We start from the raw sequence: 21,831 nt of genomic DNA on the forward strand, positions 1-21,831 counted from the left end.
TCAATACAGGATGTGAAGTCAAAAGAAAATGTTACTCATGTCCTAACAAAAAACAAGATAACCTACAAAATCAGCTTTTTAATATGCAGTATCTGGCATTAAATTTAAAAAAAGATACACAAAAAAGGAGGAAGAAAATGTGATCCATCATCAAGAGAAGAAACAGTCATCAGACCCAAATTCAGGGATAGCCAAGATACTGGAATTATCAGAGAACTTTAAAATAACTATAATAAATATGTTAAAGGATCTAATGGAATGAATACGTGAACATGTGTGAGCAGATGGGGAATTTCAACAGAGAGATGGAAATAGAAAGAGACAAATGGAAACACTAAAAATGAAAAATGCAGTATCATAGAAAAAAATTTTTGATAGTTCATAAGCCAGGCTATGCTAATCAGAAGACAATACTCAGAAGAGGAAAGAATCAAAGAACTTGAAATTAAGTCAAAAGAAATTAAAAGAATTGAAACACAAAGAGAAAAAAAGAAAAAAAAATGGAACAGAGCCTTAAGAGATCTCTGGGACAATATCAAACAGCCTAATGCATATGTGATTAGAGTCTCAAAAGGATAAGAGAGAGACATGGAGCAAAAGAAACGTGCGAAGAGATTATGGCTGCAAATTTTCAAAAGTAGTAAAAGACATCAACTCACAGATCCAAGAAGTTTAGCTAACTCCAAGCAGGATAAATACATAGAAAATCAAACCAAGGCACATCATAGTTAAAATGCTGCAAACAAAAGAAAGTCTTAAAAGAAGGGGGATGGGCAGCATATGACATACAGGAGAATAATGATTAAATGATGGCTGACTTCTCTACATTACTCTGTACTTAAAAAGCAATAACAGATTGGGATTTCCCTGGCGGTACAGTGGTTAAGACTCTGCGCTTCCACTGCAGGGGGCACGGGTTCGATCCCTGGTCGGGGAACTAAGATCCTATATGCCGCACAGTGTGGCTAAAAAATTAAAAAACAATAATAAAAATAAAAAATAAAATCTAAAATAAAACACCTTTTTCTATCACTCAATAGAAAAAGTATTTCAATATCTTAGTAGAAATTAAACCAAGGGAAAAATAAACCTTTCCAGAAGTTAGCTAAATGGTCATAAACATGACAGCTTGGCGTTTCAAAGGAGGGAGTTTAGTTTTATTAAGTCCAATTACAGAGACTTATTTTTTTCCCAAATTAGAATATCAGGGCATTTTTCCAGATATTAAAAGAGTAACTTATCTGTTTGTTGAAACATTTTAAAAAATCCTTTAAAAGTCACTTCTGGAAAATAACTTTTTTCTTAGATTAAACAAGTGGAAAATGAGTCAAAAATTAAAGAGAATTGACATTCGGAAAGGCGTGCTTTAAACTGAGCCAAAGGTTTGCAATTTGCATAATATAAGGACAATATTTTTAAAGGCCTTTGAAAAGTAACAGTTTGTATTTCTTATTCTATTATTTAGGGGTATGTGGTTATTAATGACAATGGAAGAAGTTCAACCTCAGTTGAAAAGAATGAACTTGAAGAAAAATCAAATACTAGTCCTAAGACAGCACAGCATAAGATATAGTCAGCCCAAGTATTTAAACAGAAAAAAAAGCATTTTCATATCCAGTCATGAGAGCAGTTGTCACCTCCCTGTCCACACCCCAAGTGCCCTAGAATTACACACACACACACACACACACACACACACACACTCACACTCACTCTCTCTCTCTCTAACCCCGAGTCAGATAATATCTAACTTAGGGGGAACCAACCCAGAGGCTCATAAACTAAAATGTTCCAGTCAGATACTCCCTTGACCAAAAGATACAGAAACTTCAGCTATATGATGCTAGCCACTATATGATCAAGTAGCAGGAAGCACCATAACTGGGGTGGCCATTGTTGGTCCTGTGCACTCTACACAAGTAGGCCAAGAAAGCAAGTCTATAAACGGAAGAATAAAAATGGAGCACATCTGCGGAGAAAAGCAGTGAAAGATGGAGGGAGTAGTAGCCTCAGTTTCCTGGCTTTCTAATTTCAGCCTTGTAAGGCCAGGCTGAATTTGATTTCCTGCATTCAGATGCCTACAAGATTGCCTATTAAATATTCTCCACCTATTCCCTTTAATTTCTATTCCTTAAACTACATGATATCTAAAAATAAGATTCGTTATTCTAACAGCCCAACTAAAGCCACTGAAATTCAAGTAGGAGCTCAGCAAATTAAAGCAGAAGCAGCCAAAGAGAGAAAGAGAAAATCCTTCTCAAATTTTACTCAGGTAGAGCATTTCATTTAAACAATAAAATTTTGGTTAGGAATGTAAAGAGATGGAGGAAGTCCTAAAAAAATAAGTCATCATTGATCAGGTAACTTCAGAATTATAATCTTCTCTCTGGATTGTTGAGCTGGAACATATAAACTGGGGTCCAACTTATTTTCACTCCAATCAAAAAGGAGTTTCTGAAGATTCAAGATAGAAAATGTATCTTTTGAAGTAAGATTATAAATTTAATTTTTTCATTTTTGCTCTTTTCTCTCCCTAGGTCTTTCCTCTCTCCTTGGCTCTGTCCTCTCTTTTCCCTTGAGAAAGTGATCAGAGGCAACTACAGATCTGCCTCTCTATATCATTTGAATACTCTGAAAGAGCCCTGTAATAATCCTTAAACAACAAGAGATAGCTTACCTGAAGATCTGATGCCTGACAGGTTACACAGAATGCAAATTCCAGAGTCTGAATGACTTAATTCCAAAAGGATTTAACAAAACATACGCAAGCAATGTATGTAAGTATATGCACAGTGGCAGTTCAAAATATTAAAGCTGTTTTATAAAAATATACAAGCAAGTTAAAAACCAAGGAACTGCTGCACCACCCTGACTCAGAGAAGTGATATTATCAAGTAACCATTTGTAGATCAGAAGAGCATAACAATACATGTTGCCACGCAGTCTAACAAATCATTCTTACAATGACATGATTTTTAAAATGGAAGATTAGTTTTAAAACCCCTTTTAAAATAATTGTGTTGTCTGGATATTTCTGATGTTTAATTCTTATCTTTGTACGAAAAGAGGGTCTAATTTTAACTTCTTAGGCACCTCCATTCCTATCAAATGCAGATAATAAAAGTTTATTAATGTACTCCATTTTGGAAGGTCATATCTTAGAAAAAGATGATAAACTATTAGTTTCAAATGCAAAATTGTAATTACTACTACTGATACTTCTGTAATATATTGATCTGCTAATCATGTCTTATTTGTAGTAAATCATTTATTTTTATGGGGGGAGAAAACCTAAACCAAAACATCATAAAACGTTAACTAAAGGCTTAGAATTTTTCACACCTGATGGAGAAGAGATGGACCAGAATAAGAAAAGGAATGGTAACTACTTCAAAATACTGCTGAAAAACAACCAAAATAGGCAGGCTCCCTATCCACCTCCAGCAGTTTCAAGTACAATAAATACAGAGATACTCTAAAGTTTATCCATTTGAACTTCACATTAAAGTTATGTGAAGTCCTATGGAATGAATATGCTACATTGTTGTACAACTTTATTTTCCTCAAGCCGCTCGTTTAAGTAAACAAAAAGGGACACTTACTTAATGTGATCTCAAATTCTCTGATCAGATCAAAACTTAAACCATGATATCTAACAGTCCACTTACCATGAAAATCTGCACCCAACTTCTTAGAAGCCATTTAGAACCTGAAAAACAAAGAAATATTTCTTAGGCGCATTATGCCTTGAGGGGATATAAACAAACCATTATAAGAAAATTGAGGACTTCCCTGGTTGCGCAGTGGTTAAGAACCCACCTGCCAATGCAGGGGATGCGGGTTCGACCCCTGGTCCGGGAAGATCCCACATGCTGCAGAGCAACTAAGCCCGTGCGTCACAACTACTGAGCCTGCGCTCTAGAGCCCACAAGTCACAACTATTGAGTTCGTGCGGCACAACTACTGAGCCCACGCACCGCAACTACTGAAGCCCTCGCGCCTAGAGCCCGTGCTCCTCAACAAGAGACGCCACTGCAATGAGAAGCCCGCGCACCACAACAAAGAGTAACCCCCACTCCTGCAACTAGAGAAAGCCCGCACGCAGCAACGAAGACCCAATGTTGGCAGCCAATCAATAAATAGCTTAAAAAAAGAAAGAAAATCGAGACTACAAAAAGAAACCAGAAGACTAAAAGGTTCCAGAACTGACATAACCCTCAAACTTCTCAGTCCCAAAGTCTCAAAAAAGAAAGCAGAAAGGGGGAGAAACCACTTTTCTAGAAAAAAAATTTCTGAAATCTGCATGTTCTGGAAAAAAAAACACATTAGAACAGCAAACTGGCCATTGACCAATTTATACACAAACTGTCAAAAAAAATTACTAAACATTTATCTTCCTGATATAAGCTACTAATGTCAATATTTGTAGTTCTGTCAAGATTTTTTATATATCCCATTTTATTCAGTATGTAAATATAGACCTTTTACTGACAAATGTAACTGTAAGACTGACATTTCTGAATTAGGGAATCAATGACATACAACCTTTTGTACTGTTTTAATTATGTATAAAATTTCAAAAAAGGGGAATTTCCTGGCAATCCAGTGGTTAGGACTCGGCGCGCTTTCCCTGCCGGGGCCGGTTTTAATCCCTGGTCGGTTTTAATCCCTGGTCGGGGAACTGAGATCCCACAAGCCGTGTGGTGTGGCCAAAAAAAAAAAAATTCCAAAACAGGAAGGAGGAAAAACCCATAAAACCACACATCTAGCTTAGTATTATCTTTGCACTTTGCCCTTACATGAGTAGATACAAAGTCCTTTTCTTGCACAGACAATCTGAGATCTTCAACCTAAAAGCTTATTTCCCTTGATATGATGTTTATACCTTTAACTAACCTAAGACGTAAGCATAACGAATATATGGTATGGTCTCTACTAGCCTGTATTATCTACAGTACAATGCAAGGCATCATACTTAAAATGATCTACAGGCATACCTCATTTTATTGCACTTCACTTTACTGCGCAAATTGAAGGTATGCTCAACCTTGCATTGAGCAAGTCTAAGGTCTAAGGCGCCATCTTTCCAACAGCATTTGCTCACCTCGTGTCTGTGGCACATTTAGGTAATTCTCAAGATATTTCAAACTTTTTCATTATATTTGTCATGGTGATCAATGACCTTCGATGTTACTATTATAACTGTTGTGACTTTTTTAGCAACAACCTTTTTATTTTATTTTATTTTTTTTTGGCTGCATCAGGTCTTAGTTGCAGCACGTGGGAAATTCGTTGTGGCACGCAGGCTTCTCTCTAGTTGTGGCTCATGGGCTCTGTAGTTGCGGCACACAAGCTCTCTAGCTGTGGCCCTCGGGCTTAGTCACCCACCCCCCCACCCAGCATGTGGGATCTTAGTCCCCCCACCAGGGATCAAATGCACATCCCCTGCATTGGAAGACGGATTCTTAACCACTGGACCACCAGGGAAGTCCCGTGCACATTGTTTTTTTAGATGATGCTATTATTGCACACTTAATAGACTATGGTATAGTGTAAACATAACTTCTACATGCACTGGGCAACCAAAAAACCTTGTGTGACTTGCTTTATTGCGATATTCATTTTACTTCAGTGGTCTGGAACTGAACCCACAATATCTCCGAGGTATGCCTGTATGTTCCACTGTAAGTTTTTTTTAAAGAAGGAGAGTATATTGCACCTATCATGTGAAAATTATTCAAAATAATTAAATCTGTACAGGATTTTAAGAAACTGACAAGTTGATTTTAAAATTTACATGTAAAGGCAAAGGAGACAGAATAGCCAAAACAATTTTGAAAAAGAACAAAGCTGGAGAACTTACCACCTAACTTCAAGACTTACTATTAGAGTAATTAAGACAGTATGGAAATGGCATAAGTATATCACACAGACCAACAGAACAGAGTACAGAAATAGACCCATATGAAAAAAATGTCCCGAAGATGTACCGTAACGGCCAACCACTCAAGTGCTTTAGGCTGTACTTCACTGAGAAAAGAATTCAAACTGACCCAGACATGTGTAGATCAGAAGAGCTGCGTGCTGTGAAGTATGCAACAAGTGGATTTTTTGTTCAAAATGAAATTAAAATAATGACAGTGGAAAAAAAAAGAAAGAAACAGACCCATATGCATATAGTTAACTGATTTTCAACAAAGGTGCAAGGCAATTCAAAGGGGAAAGAACAGTCTTCTCAACAAATGATGCCATACATTTGTATGCAAAAAATAAACCTCAATCCATACCTTGCACCGTATATAAAAATTAACTCAGGGGGATGGGGAAATTATGGCTAAGAGATACAGCGTTTCTTTTTGGGGTGATGAAAATGTTCTAAATGTGATTATGGTGATGACTGCACAACTCTGTGAATATACTAAAAGCCACTGGATTGTACACTTTAAATGGGTGGACTGTATGTGATATGCTGATACACTACAACAACTTGGATGAAACTCAAATGCGTTATGGTAAGTGAAAGAAGCCAAACTCAAAAGGTTACATACATATATGTACGGAATAGGATTCCATTTACAATATTCCAGAATAGGCAAAACTACAAGAACAAAAAAGTAATCTAGCTACTGGACACTAATAGTGGGGGAAGGAACTGACTATATAAAAGGGAATGTGGGAATTTTTTGAGGTTATTGAAACTTCTATATTTGATTGCACTAATGGTTACAGGACTATATGCATTTGTCACAAATCACAGAACTGAAAACAGGGTAAATTTTACTATACCTTCAAATTTTTAAAAAGTGTATATATATACCCATCACACTGAAATTAGATAGAATCACTGAATAACACTAATAATATTTTAAGCTACTCCACTAGGAGTAGAATAAAGTTTCATTTTTAAAACGCAAAAATTCAAAACAACATATTATATGGCTGTACCAAATTCTATTAGTATGCTTTCTGCCTGATGGCAAGGGTCTTCTACAGTGAAGTATGGTTTCTAACAATGGATTTCTTCCCAATTTAAAAGCAAAAAAAAAATTTTAAGTGCAAGTAAATCGGTTTATCTCTCTCTTAGCTTAGGTTCCTTTAGAAAGAAAGAATGAAACACAAGTTGAAAATTACAAATTCAATTAACATTATTTTAACACTATGTCTTTAACTGGTAAAATACCTTTTAAACTTCGCAAAGAGCAAGGCTAAAACAGTTTTTACAATGCAGTCACCATGGCTAGCAGGAACCAAATTTCTCTATGGGGTGATGAAAATGTTCTAAAACTGACTGTGGTAATAGTCCCAAAACTCTGTGAATATACTGAACACTACTGAATTGTACTCTTAAATGGTTGAATTGTATGAGATATGAATTATATCAATAAAGCTGTTACCAAAAAAAAAAGTAGCTCTGAATTTGATATGGTATGCAAACTAAAGAATGATTATTTAGGTACAGAGGAAGGGAAAGAGAAAGATGAGTGACATTTTTTCACTTTCATAATGGCTATTATGAGTGAAATAAGTAATAATTTCAGTCATTGGTAAAACAGAAATTTATTCATTAATTTTTACAATCTGAAGGATAATAAATTAACTCTCTTTAGTGGGGGGAAAAAAGCAGCTACCAAACAAACAAAACAAACCACTTCCAATAGCCCATTCTTGATTCTAACTTTGCCAAGGCCACTTCACAGAGGCATTTCCGTAGCTTATTTCACATCCCAACTTATCTGTCCTACATTGGTTAGAAAGTCATACTATAACAGTAGCAAGAGCATGTATTTGTCCTGACGTCCAGTGACCCCACATTGTAGGTAGTGTAGGTGACCCCATATTAAGGCCTAATAGCCAGCAAATGTCATTCAAGTATAGTTTTAAGTGTCAACAGCGAACAATTACCGTGCCATTTCCATTAGTCACAGAAAGTTACTGGTTAGTTAACTGCTATGGACTTAACCACAACATTGAGTAGAAGACAAAGGTTGTGCTCAACCCCCTTAAGGATAAAAAGTATTATGGAAAAAGTAAGCATTCACAGATTTTAAAGGAAACAAGCCATATTTTTTAATTTGTGAAAAGAAAAACATCGGAAGGAAATACATTAAACATATTTAAAGTGGCTGCCTCTAAGTGGTAGCACTGGGAATAATTCATAAAATTTTTCTACAGTTTCTGAACACTGTATGGCAAACAAGTATTAATTTTATAATTTCTTTAAAGCTTTACTTTAAAAGTTTCAGTTTTCCAGCATGATGTTGGGATGAAACATTCTGGCTGATATTCTACTAGTTAATGGAGAGTTAAAATTTTAAAGTATATGGATCATCAATTTTCAAAGAACCAACAAACCATACTGAAAATGATTTAACTTTCTTCTATGTACAGAAGACATTTCATAGACTCTTACAGGCTTCAGTGTCATCATAATGTACATAAACCACAACAATACAGGGAGACTTTTAAACCCAGAAGCAAGATTCTTGGCAGCCTCAATCTTCCCACAGAGGCAAAGACCAGAAATGTACTTTTTCTAAATCTCTGTTGAAAGAAGCAGAATCTAAGCATCCAGCAGTGAGACCTGGGAATATGCTCACAGACAGGTGCAGGAAATTAGTGTTTTCATCTCTGTGTTCCTAATATTTACTGATATTGTGGGATATCAGCTGTTTGAAGAAGCAGCTGTTTTTGAGAGGTAAATGGCTTGGGAGAGGCTCTGATTTCTTTTTTTTTTTGAGGCTCTGATTTAATAAATAATTCTGTGAACAAGCTAACATCAGGAATGTTTTAAAGAAGTTCCACCAAATTTAAATGAATTTTTTTTCCCTCGAAGAGTTTTGAATTTTATTTTGTTTTTTTTTATATTGCAGGTTCTTATTAATTATTCATTTTATACATATTAGTGTATATATATCAATCAAATTTAAATGAATTTTTAATGGGTTTTTTAAAAAAGCCTCAACCAAAGAAAACCCACAGAAAGGGAGAAAATATTTGCAAATCATCTATCTGATAAAGGACTTGTATCTAGAATATATAAATAACTCTACAATTCAATAATAAAAGACATCCAATTAGAAAGTTGGCAAAAGAATCTGAATAGTCAATTCTCCAAAGAAGATACACAAATGACTAAGAAGCACATGAGATGTTTAACACATTTTTCACTAGTCAGGGAAATGCAAATCAATAACTACACCCTACCCCATTAAAACATGCATATTGGGACTTCCCTGGTGGCACAGTGGTTAAGAATCCGCCTACCAATGCAGGGGACGCGGGTTTGATCCCCGGTCCAGGAAGGTCCCACATGCTGAGGAGCAACTAAGCCCGTATGCCACAACTACTGAAGCCTGCACATCTAGAGCCCATGCTCCGCAACAAGAGAAGCCACCACAATGAGAAGCATGCGCACCACAGCGAAGAGTAGCCCCCTCTCACCTCAACTAGAGAAAGCCTGCGTGTAGCAACGAAGACCCAACACAACCAAAAATAAATAATTAAATTAAATTAAATTAAAAAAAGAAACATGCATATTATCAGCAACAAAGTAAAATTTCTCTTAAAGAAAGACTAATAGGGCTTCCCTGGTGGCGCAGTGGTTGAGAATCTGCCTGCTAATGCAGGGGACACAGGTTCGAGCCCTGCTCTGGGAAGATCCCACATGCCGCAGAGCAACTAGGCCTGTGAGCCACAACTACTGAGCCTGCGCATCTGGAGCCTGTGCTCCGCAACAATAGAGGCCGTGATAGTGAAGAGGCCCGCGCACTGCGATGAAGAGTGGCCCCCGCTTGCCGCAACTAGAGAAAGCCCTTGTACAGAAACAAAGACCCAACACAGCCAAAAATAAATATAAAAATAAATAAATAAATAAAAGATTACTAAAAAAAAAAAAAAGAAAGACTAATAAATGAAAATTAAAACACAGTACCCCTTATTACTAAAAAACAGGTGAAAATTCTTTAAAATTATGCCTCAATAGAGCTGATAAAATGTAGATTATCTAGGGGTTTTCTTTAAATATTAAAATAGTTCACTGAACGCAACTCCTATTATATTTTCCACAAACCATAAGAATATGAGAAATCCATCCATATTTGGTCACTTAAAGATTTTTCTAATGTCTGCTATGCAGTAACACTTCACTACCTCTGAAGTATCAAAAGCATTTTAATAGCTACTTAGGGTCAACTTTTTTTTCCTGGAACATCTGAGCAAAATCAAGTGATTGTGTGTGTGTGTGTGTGTGTGTGTGTGTGATGTGTGTGTTTGAGCTTCCACATAAACTTCCTATATTTAATTATAAATACTTATTTTATAATACTTTCCTATAATCTAAATGTTCAATCATGAAAATGATTAAATTACGGAAAATTCAGAAAATAGGTTGTGATGGCATGAAGAGTGTTCATTAAAAGCATATAAATGATGGGAAATAAGTATAAGTTTTAAAATGTTTTTACAAGTTGCTTTTACTAAGTAACAAATGTACCCAAAACAAGACTGAAAACAATATATTTGCCCCAAATGTAAAATTACAAATGCTCACGAGAAAAAAATTCTTAAGCAATCATAAATTTCCGCTAAAATAAATATAAATGCTTCTATTAAAGGAAAAGTAGAAAGTAAAACTAACAATAACACACATTTTTAATTCATAAACTTTACACTAATAAAGTGCAGAACTCCCTGAAGCAACCAAGAATTAAAAGCAATGTTTTATTTTGCTGGTTCAGTGCCACTTTAGTTCAAATACTACAGGAAGAAAACCGGAAAACTTAAAATTTTGAATCACTGATTAAAGACATCTAAGAACAAAGAGAGATGGGGAAATAGGTAACAAGGATAGAACTGCAGGGAGAGAAGGAGTTAGAATGCAAGAGGCAGAAGAGATAGAGTAAGGAATGAAAAAAGGGAAAGGTGAGGAGGGTAGGGGAAAGGAAGTAAGGGTAGGAGACCAGGAGAATGAAAACATATTAGCAAGGCCCAGGCAGCTTCGTAAGGGGAAGAGAAAGCCCAAGGGCAATTTAATATTAATGTTCTAATTTTCTTTCTTCCCTTTCTCGTATCATCATTAAATTACACACTACAAACATCTTCCCAATACAAAACAGCAATTTAACAACTCAGTAAGCTATCCCAATCACACACAACAATGTGAGCTGTAATCAGGAATTTCCCAAGATGCAAATTAATCCTGGAAATTCTCCAATTTACAGAGAAAGATGGCTTTGGAAATCATCAAATTTCAAGTCTGAAAACCAAGTTAACACCCATACAACATATATACGAAAAAAAATCACACGTGTAGGGAATTCCCTGGCATAGTCCAGAGGTTGGGACTCCGAGCTTTCACTGCCAAGGGCGCAGGTTCAATCCCTGGTCGGGGAGCCAAGATCCCACAAGCCCTGTGGCATGGCCAAAGAAAAAGAAAAAAAAAAATCACCCATGTAGATGCCATTAAAATGTCAATACTAGACTATACTATACTCATTGACAAAAAGCTTTCTTCTCTCTCAGGTCTCAAGAGACATTTTGGAGCCTCAGTTTCTTCATGGGTAAGATAAGGGTAGTAGACTGAATAATCAGCCAACTCTAAACATACCATAAATCTATAATGGTATAATAAAATGAAGGAAAAATATTCATGTTTCCAAATTAAATATTCAGTATTCAGGTTAAGTGATATCATTTACACAGTAACGTCTTAAAGATGTCTTTAGGGACATCCCTGGTGGTGCAGTGGTTAAGAATCTGCCTGCCAATGCAAGAGACAAGGGTTCAATCCCTGGTCTGGGAAGATCCCACATGCCACAGAGCAAATACGCCCGCAAGCCACAACTACTGAGCCCATGTGCCACAACTACTGAAGCCTGCGCTCCTAGAGCCCGTGCTTTGCGACAAGAGAAGCCACTGCAATGAGAAGCCCGCTTGCCGCAACTAGAGAAAGCCCACGCGCAGCAACGAAGACCCAACGCAGCCAAAAATAAATAAATAAAACAAATTTATTTTATAAATAAATAAATAAATAAAATAAAGATGTCTTTACTGGCAAAATAAAAAGCTGGCAACCATATGTTAAACACCCTGCCATTTTGGAAAAGAGGGAAGTATATCTATGTGAATATGGAAACAAATAAGGATAGGACATAGTCTTACAATGGTGGTTATATCTGGGTGATGGGTTTACAGGTGAGGCTTTTGGTTTTTTCTTTTTATGCTATTTGCTTTCCAACTTTCCTATACTGAGAACATATCCACCAACTGACATACATACACATACTTTGTAATTAAGGGGAAAAAAATATAGTGAGCAACAGAGGGAAAACAAACCCCAGACACTGGTAAGAGAACTATTTTTTCTTATTTTTTTCCCCTTGTGCTGTCTGCTAAAATGAGCAAATGCCACAATAGTGCTTTTCCAAAGAAGCAGAACTATTAACAATTTATAGTCTGTCATGTAGGTTGTGTTTCAAACTGACGCTGGAATTTTCAGTAGCTGTAGGAAAAATGATGTAAAACACAGAAAAGATGTACAATATTGCAGTGGTTTTTTTTTTAACTGTCAGTGCATTATTGCACTGAGCATAGTAAATATCTGTGATAGACTGAATATTAGCTCTAATCTTGCTTTTGACTTTGGGAACCCAAAATAAAGGAAGTGATGTTTTCATGTTAAAACAAAACAAAACAAAACAAAAAAAGAAACAACATAGTATGTAACTAGTAAAAGGTCGTAATCTCAGAGACAGAAAAAAGAATAAATCAGAGGTTTCTAGACCACTAAAAATACCTGAAAACACACAAGTGGTTCTAGGTAACAGACTTCATGGAAGTGTAATAGGTGTTCTACCCTACTGACGATAAAGAATGCAATCCATGATGAAGAGCAGAATATACCTTTTTAAGTACCCACAGAACACTTTACAAAAAACTGAGTAATTATTAGGCCACAAAGAAAATTCCAATGAATTTCAAAAATCAACAGTAGCACAACCAATAGTCAAAAGGCAAAAAATTATAATTTAATTACATCAGAAAACAAAAAAGTCCTACTACCTGAATTACTAAACTGTCTCTTACAGAACTCATGGATCAAAGCAGGAACCAAAAGGGAATTCCCTGGCAGTCAAGTGGTTAGGACTCCGCGCTTCCACCTCTGGGGACCCAGGTTCGATCCCTGGTCAGGGAACTAGGCCGCGTGGCATAGCCAAAAAAAAAAAGAGGGAACCAAAAATAAAATGCAAAAGATAACAACAATGAAAATACTGCACTTGAGAACCTACAACATGCAGCTAAAGCAGTACTCAGGAAAATCTATAGCACACAGCAGTCTCAGAGGAAAATTCACAGCATGAGCACTTACGGTATAAATAACCACACCCACAGAAAACACAAGAATGGAAACAGCAAAGATATAAGCAGAAAATAATCAATTAAAAATCAGAAAAACAGATCAACTAATAAATAAACCCAAGAGTTGGTTCTTTGGAAAATTATAACCATCCAGCTAACTTAATTTTAAAAGGGGGGGGGGTGGATATGTATACAAAATGACAGAGGAAATTCAAATAATCCCAAGTCATTGCTTTGTTCCCCTTCTGTCAAATACATTTGAGAACCTGGATAAAATGGATTATCTTCTAGAAAAATACTAACTATCAAAACTGACCATAGAAGAGGCAGAAATGTTAACCAGACCTATAACCAAAGAGGAAAGAGAAAAAAATTATCAAAGAGCTCTTGCCACCCAAAAGAAACCTTAGTCCAATGAGATTTTCATGGTTCTAAAACATAAGAAGGAAGGTTTCTAATTTTTTTAAAGTAAGAATATGACACCATAAAAGAAAAAAACTACAGAAAAATATCATGTATAAATACAGATTAAAAAATCCTCAAAATAAAAAACACAAATTTAGTAGTACATTATAGGAATACATCATGTCCAAGTGGAATTTATTCCATGAATACAGGATAGTTGAATATTAGGAATCTGTTGATATAATTCACCATATATTAATAGATCTAAGAAGAAAAATCATATAGCTATGTCCTTAATATAAGGTTAAAACAATAACAAAAATCATCCCTCTCAATACCAAAGCCAGAGAATGCTGACTAATGGGGAAACTATACAAAGATTCCAGTAAGCACAGGAACAAGACAAAGATGTCCATTATCACAATTGCTTTATTTAACATCAGATGAAAGAAGTAAAAAGTATAAAAAGTCAGAAGATACACTTTCCCAAGGAAGCCCAAAAACTGAAAAACTATTACAAATATAATACAAAAAGGTGTTTAATTAATTACAAATTAATATTCTGAAACAAATATCCTTCATATATACAATGACCAGATAAGAAGTATAAAGGAATCATGATATACCACAGGAGATAAGAAGTAGGAATAAACTAAGATGTAACGGAAGACAACTAAAGCTACTGAGACACAAAAGAAGACTTATACAATTCCAGAAAAATATATGATAATCTTGGCTAGGGCACACAACATCATTAAGATCAATTCTTCCTAAGTTGCTATATTAATTTGGCATGATGCAAATGAAAACTGGAGTCTTCTGTTTTCATTTTTTTAACTAGACAAGCTGACTCTAAAGGTCATATGGAAATAACAATTAACAATAGCCAAGAAAATTCCAAAGAAAATAATAAAGGGAGAATAGCCTGTCAGATATTAAAATACTTATTACAAAATACAACACTTAAAGCTGTGCTGTACTGGCACATAAACAGATCAATGGAACAGAGTAGAAATCCCTAAAAATACCCCAAATGTAGACATTTAAAGTGCCATTTAAGGGACTTCCCTGGTGGTCTAGCAGTTAAGACTCCACGGTCCCAGTGCAGGGGGCCCAGGTTCGATCCCTGGTCAGGGAACTAGATCCTGCGTGCCGCAAGTAAGACCTGGAGCAACCAAATAAATAAATAAATAAATAAATATTTTTAAAAAAATAAATAAAGTGCCATTTAAAATCTGTGAAGTGATGAGACAGCTGAGTAGCCACCTAGAAAAAAGTAAAGTTGGATGCTCACCTCACACTTCCATACCAAAATAAATTCCAAACAAACAAAAGTGCAGTAACAGTGCACAACTGCCCAAATACATAAAACCTATTTCACTCTATACAGAAAGCTAGTGGGCAAAAACAACTTTCTGAGACTTAAAATTCAACAAAATGCTTGCCTCATGAAAAACTTTGAAAACAAAAGGTTATTTTTAAAGCCAAATTGTTGTACTGTACAAGGTTTCTCACTAATTTCTCTTGCAAATGAGGTTTTTACCAAAGCTACTAACCATATAGTATACTAAAGGCTTTAAGAAAAGCAAATAGTGACTCAATGCAAAGTTCATTTCACAGTTTAATAAAAACTGGTTATAGTTAAATATCAGCTCATTAAAATTTAAAAAGCAACAAGTAGTACATAAAAAAGATAATATAGTATTGTCAAGGCAAGTTACTGACCCAATGTGATTTTATCAGAACTGCAGTTAAGAACTCTAGTTAATTCCAAAATGGGTCAAGAAAAATCCAAACAAGGATTTTCCTGGACTCTGGGCTCCTCTTAATCCTCCAAGCACAGTGTCTAGTCTTTAGCAGAGGTGGCCTTTTCATGTCTTCTTGCCCTCTCAAACTTTCTGAAAATATGATAATTTTATATAGCTAACTAATACGTAACTTGGGAATGAAATTAGACAAAACAATGCCCTTAAAAAAGTTAAACAATGATTTCCTGTAGTTACCAATAAATAGTATGAAATGGTGAGGTCTGTGAGGCTAACATAATGTAAGAACAGGAAAGTACTGACTAGCTAAAAGCTAGAATTGGGAGTCATGACATAAAGCATTAGCCAATTAAAAATTTCAAGTCAATATCTTAACCAATTCACTAAAATTCACTTAACATTCCCTTTAATGTAATTTAGAGTTCAGCAAGTAAGAGCACAATGTCCCAAGAGGAAATACAGCCATAAACCTATCCAACTTAATTTTTTAAACTATGAATAAACATTAACTGGGAAGAAATAATTTCAAGAAATTGCTGAACCAAAAATATCATCTCCTCCCCAACTCTTTCAAAAACCACATCACAACTCATGGCAGAACACAAGAGAGAAAAGAGCACTCTGGACAGTTAAAAACTTAGGTTCTAGTCTCAGTTCTTTCATCAATTTGGTATGGTTTAGAGCCAGTCAAAACCTTTCAAAGAAAGAAGAAGAAAAAAAAAAAATTCAGGGCTTCTTCGGTAAAAAGAGAGGCCTGGAGTAAATTACCTCTGACAATCTTTGCAAAACCTTTAAGGATCTAGACACATTCTTTTATAACTACGTACTTCAATCGTTTTTATAGTAATATATATAAGCAAGATATCACAAGACTTCATATTCTTAGTTATGAGGGCACATAAACACATGTAATTACTTGTTGAATCTATGACTCAGTAGGTATACATAGTCCACACCCATGTTGAAGGAGAAGAAAACGCTTACTATTTGACACTAATAAAACAATTTCACTCTACTAGAAGCCAATACAAAATAATTGGTCAATTTAAAATACAAAGAAGCTAATTATCATACCAGAGGCTATTAATCTGATCTGAGAGAAGTAATCAAAAACATAATTTTTCTGTCCTTTCAACAGTCTTCACATTCAGTGGATTGCATCATTCTGACTGTTTCAGTCTTGTGAAATCTGAATGATTTTTTTCCCATAGAAACAAAGAAGTAACAGAGCCTTGCTCACCAAACTTGAGAACTCATACCCCCAGGGGAACACTGTGCAATACCAGGGAACAAACAATATAAAAATGGCACAACTTCACAGAATATCAAGGATCTGAGGGGAGAAGGTAAGGGTTGCTAAGTAATTTCACAGGCAAATAAAATAATTTTATGTAAATATAAGCATCAGAATAGATGATTTTATTTAAAGTTCTAGTAAATCTTTAAGCAACAAATTATTCCTATTTTACTTAAATTATTCCAACACATAAAATGGCAACAGACAAACACAGCTTTGCAGTTTGTAGTTTTATACAGGATTTATTTATTGCCTAGCTTTCTCCACTAGGCTTTAAGCATTATGAGTACAAGAACCACTTTGGTTTTGTTCACCATTTCACCAAGCATAGTGTCTGTAAATAGTGCTTAGTAAGTACCTATTGAATTAATGTTGCCAAATTTCCAAGTTATCATATGAGATTAGCATAATACTGATACCAAAATTTGACAAAGGAAGGAGAAAAAAAGGAAAATAAGAAACAAACCTCGGACTTCCCAGGTGGCCCAGTGGTTAAGAATCTGCCTGCCAATGCAGGGGACACGGGTTTGATCCCTGGTCTGGGAAGATCCCACATGCCGTGGAGCAACTAAGCCCATGTGCCACAACTACTGAGCCTGTGCTCTAGAGCCCGCGAGCCACAACTACTGAGCCCACGTGCTGCAACTACTGAAGCCCACGCGCCTAGAGCCTGTGCTCTGCAACAAGAGAAGCCACCGCAATGAGAAGCCCACGCACCGCAACGAAGAGTAGCCCCGGCTCGCCGCAACTAGAGAAAGCCTGCGCGCAGAAACAAAGACCCAACACAGCCATAAATAAATAAATAAATAAATAAATAAATAAATAAATAAAAAGAAACAAACCTCATATATTTGTATATATGTATACTTATATTTATATATAGACACTAAATTCTAATTGAAATAGTAGTAAATTGAATTAAACAGCAAGCTCCTAGCTGTAAGACACTTTTTAGGAAAAATTGTTTCCGTCAACACAGAATTTCAAAGAAAAAAAAAAAGAAAAATAGAAAGGAGGAAATCTATAAGTTAAAAAAGAGCATAAGCAATAAATCTATAGCAATCATAGGGACTTCCCTGATGGTGCAGTGGTTAAGACTCTGCTCTCCCAATGCACGGGGCCCAGGTTCAATCCCTGGTCAAGGAACTAGATCCCACATGCATGCCACAACTAAGAGTTTGTATGCCAAAACTAAGGAGCCCACGTGCTGCAACTAAGGAGCCGGCGAGCCACAACTAAGACCCGGTGCAACCAAATAAATTAATTAATTTAATTAAATTAAAATTTTAAAAAATATTACTTAAATAAATAAAGCAATCACAACATACAGATCTTATTTGGATCCCAATCCAAACACACTAAGGAAAAAAGTCAAAACAATTGGGAAAATATGAACACTAACTGGATATCTGATAATATTAAATAAGTTAAATTTTAAGGTAGGACAACGGTATTACAGTTTTTTTATAATTCCTATCTTTCAGAGATACACAAGAATATATTTACAGATGGAATGATATGCCTGGGATTTGCTCCAAAATAACTGGGAAGAGGGCATGTATATGAAATAAGATTGTTATAATAACTATAAATGGAGTATAACCTCTAAAAATTGTGAATCACTATGTTGTACACCTGAAATTTATTAAAAAGAAAGAAAGAAAGAAAGAAAAAGAGGAAGGGAGGGAGAGAGGGAGGAAGAAAGGCAGATTGACAGCTGTTATGGCTAGATCTACATTTATAAGTTTGGAACTTTCTAAAATAAAGAAATAAAAAGATGTTACTGCTATAGTGTAAAATGAAAGAGGCTGCAGAATAATCACATTTTAATTTTCTAAAACTGTGCATTAAACCTAACTCATAATTGGCAACCATCATATCAATAATTTGAAGAATCAGTATCAGTAGATGCTAAAACAAGTGGGTTCAAGTTCCACAAGGGTAACGGGATATGTACATAGTCTCAGAGTATCTCCCCACAATATATTTTTTATTAAGTATGGTGGAGAAAACAGTAACTTTATCTTGGCAGACACCACCTTAACCAAGTGATCAAAATTAACATTACCAGTAATGGAACAAACTGACACCTCCATATATGATACACTGAGAACACATCAATTCTGTGGTATTCCTGCCAAAAGTGAAACTATCATGAGGAAGTATCAAACAACCTGAATCTAATCATCAAGAAATATCAAACAAACCCATCTTGAGAGACATTCTATAAAATAAATGGTCTGCACTCTACAAATATGTCAAAGTCATAAGACAAAGACTAAGAAACTGTATCAGATGAAAGGCAATTAAAAATACAAAACCAGGGGCTTCCCTGGTGGCGCAGTGGTTGAGAGTCTGCCTGTAATGCACGGAACACGGGTTCGAGCCCTGCTCTGGGAGGATCCCGCATGCCGTGGAGCAACTGGGCCCGTGAGCCACGACTGCTGAGCCTGCGCGTCTGGAGCCTGTGCTCCGCAACAAGAGAGGCCGCGATAGTGAGCGGCCCGCGCACCGCAATGAAGAGTGGCCCCCGCTCCCCGCAACTAGAGAAAGCCCTCACACAGAAACGAAGACCCAACACAGCTAAAAATAAATAAATAAATAAATAAATAAAAAAAAAAAAAAAAAAAAAAAAAATACAAAACCACTAAATGTAATGCATGATCCAGGATGTTCTTTTGCTATAAGAATGTTGCTGGACAATGGGTGATTCAATAACAGTTAATTTCCTGATTTTGATCATTAGTATGTGACTATGTGAGAGAATGTTCTTATTTTTAGGAAGCACGCACTGTAAAGTAGTAATAGGGAACCATGTCTTCAACTTACTTTTCTTCTTTTTTTCTTTTTTTTTTTGTTAACTTATTTATTTTTGGCTGTGTTAGGTCTTCGTTGCTGTGCACGGGCTTTCTCTAGTTGCAGCAAGCGGGGGCTATTCTTCATTGCAGTGCACAGGCTTCTCATTGCGGTGGCTTCTCTTGTTGTGGAGCACGGGTTCTAGGCACACGGGCTTCAGTAGTTGTGGCACGTGGGCTCAGCAGCTGTGACGCACAGGCTTGGTTGCTCTGCAGCATGTGGGATCTCCTCAGACCAGGGATCGAACCCATGTCCCCTGCACTGGCAGGCGGATTCTCAACCACTGCGCCACCAGGGAAGTTCCAACTTACTTTCAAGCAATTATGAAAAAAATAATGTGTATATGTAAATACAAATAGAGGACAGATAGATGATAGGAAAGGAGAATGAGTGAAGAACATAACAAAAATATGAAACATGTAGGTAATCTCAATAGAAGGTATACAGGAACTCTTTGTACTATTATTGCAAGTTTTCTGGTAAATCTGAAATTGTATCAAAACAAAAAGCTTAAAAAAAACTCAACAAGCACATATATTTGCATGGCTTTTTGTATGTACACAAAAATCAGAAAGGATTCATACCAAACTGTTAACAATGGTTAGTTCTGGAAGAAGGTAAAAGAAGGCTTTCATGTTCAACTTTCTATACTTCGGTAGTTTTAATTCTGGAGCTAAAAATATCCTAACTGAAACAAAAAGTTCACTAGATGGGTACGACAGCAGATCTGAGCAGGCAAAACGAAGAATCAGCAAACTTGAAGATAGAGCAATGTCTACAAAGAAAGAATAAAGAAAAGCAAACTGAGCCTAAAAGACCTGTGGGATGCCATTAAGCATATCAACATCCACATTACAGGAGTCCCAGAAAAGAGAAAAGGGCAGAAAGACTATTTTAAAAAATAACAGCCAAAATCTTCCCAGATTTGATGAAAGACATGAATCTACAAATCCAAGAAGCTCAATGAACTCCAAGTAGGATAAACTCAAAGAGATTCAAACCAAGACAAATTATAACCAAACTGTTGGAAAAAAAGAATGAATCATTAAAAGCAAGAGAAGCAACTCATCATTTACAAGGGAGCCTCAACAGATTAACAGCCAATTTCTAATCAGAAACTATGAAGAACAGAAGACAGTAGGATGACACATTTAAATTAACAAAAGAAAAAAGAACTGTCAACCAAGAATACTGTATCTGGCAAAAACTGTCCTTCAAAAATGAGGGAGGGGGACTTCCCTGGTGGCGCAGTGGTTAAGAATCCACCTGCCAATGCAGGGGACACAGGTTCGAGCCCTGGTCCGGGAAGATCCCACATGCTACGGAGCAACTAAGCCCGTATGCCACAACTACTGAGCCTGTGCTCTAGAGCCCATGAGCCACAATTTCTGAGCCCGCATGCCACAACTACTGAAGCCCGCGCGCCTAGAGGCCGTGCTCTGCAACAAGAGAAGCCACCGCAATGAGAAGCCCGCACACCACGAAGAAGAGTAGCCCCTGCTCGCGACAACTAGAGAAAGCCCACGCACAGCAAGGAAGACCCAACGCAACCAAAAATAAATTAATTAAAAAAACAAAAAATGAGGGAGGGGGACTCCCCTGGTGGTCCAGTGGTTAAGAATCCACCTTCCAATGAAGGGAACAGGTTCGCTCCCTGGTCAGGGAACTAGGATCACACATGCCACGGGGCAACTAAGCCTGCCTGCCACAACTACAGAGCCCTCATGCTCTGGAGAGTGCACACCACAACTACAGACCCACACGCTCTGGAGCCTGCACCACAGCTACAGAGCCCATGTGCTCCGGAGCCCACGTGCCACAACCAGAGAGCCCACATGCCACAACTACTGAGCCTGTGCACCAGAACTAGAGAGAAGCCCACGCATTGCAACGAAGAGCCCTTGCACTGCAATGAAAGATCCCACATGCTGCAACTAGGACCCCGACGTAACCCAAAAAAATAAATAATTTTTTTTTTAAATGAGGGAGAAACTGAAACATTCTCAGATAAATAAACCTGAGAGAGTTTGTTGCCTACAGGAAATGTTAAAAGTCCTTCAGTGGGACTTCCTTGGTGGTGCAGTGGTTAAGGATCTGCCTGCCAGTGCAGGGGACACGGGTTCGAGCCCTGGTCCGGGAAGATCCCACATG

At 36.6% G+C, this 21,831-nt stretch overlaps 1 protein-coding gene across 2 annotated transcripts in view; it reads right to left on the bottom strand.

Moving 5' to 3' along the window:
- Positions 1–21,831, bottom strand: part of UBAP1 (ubiquitin associated protein 1) — a 56,219-nt gene that overhangs the window by 20,615 nt on the left and 13,773 nt on the right. For both annotated transcript variants that reach the window (XM_036854349.1, XM_036854350.1), the window contains exon 2: positions 3,669–3,709. In XM_036854349.1, the coding sequence (XP_036710244.1) occupies positions 3,669–3,702 (34 nt within the window). In that variant the 5' untranslated portion in view covers positions 3,703–3,709. The remainder of the gene's footprint in view (positions 1–3,668; positions 3,710–21,831) is intronic.

Source organism: Balaenoptera musculus, chromosome 6, assembly GCF_009873245.2.
Source record: "Balaenoptera musculus isolate JJ_BM4_2016_0621 chromosome 6, mBalMus1.pri.v3, whole genome shotgun sequence".
NCBI lineage: Eukaryota > Metazoa > Chordata > Mammalia > Artiodactyla > Balaenopteridae > Balaenoptera > Balaenoptera musculus.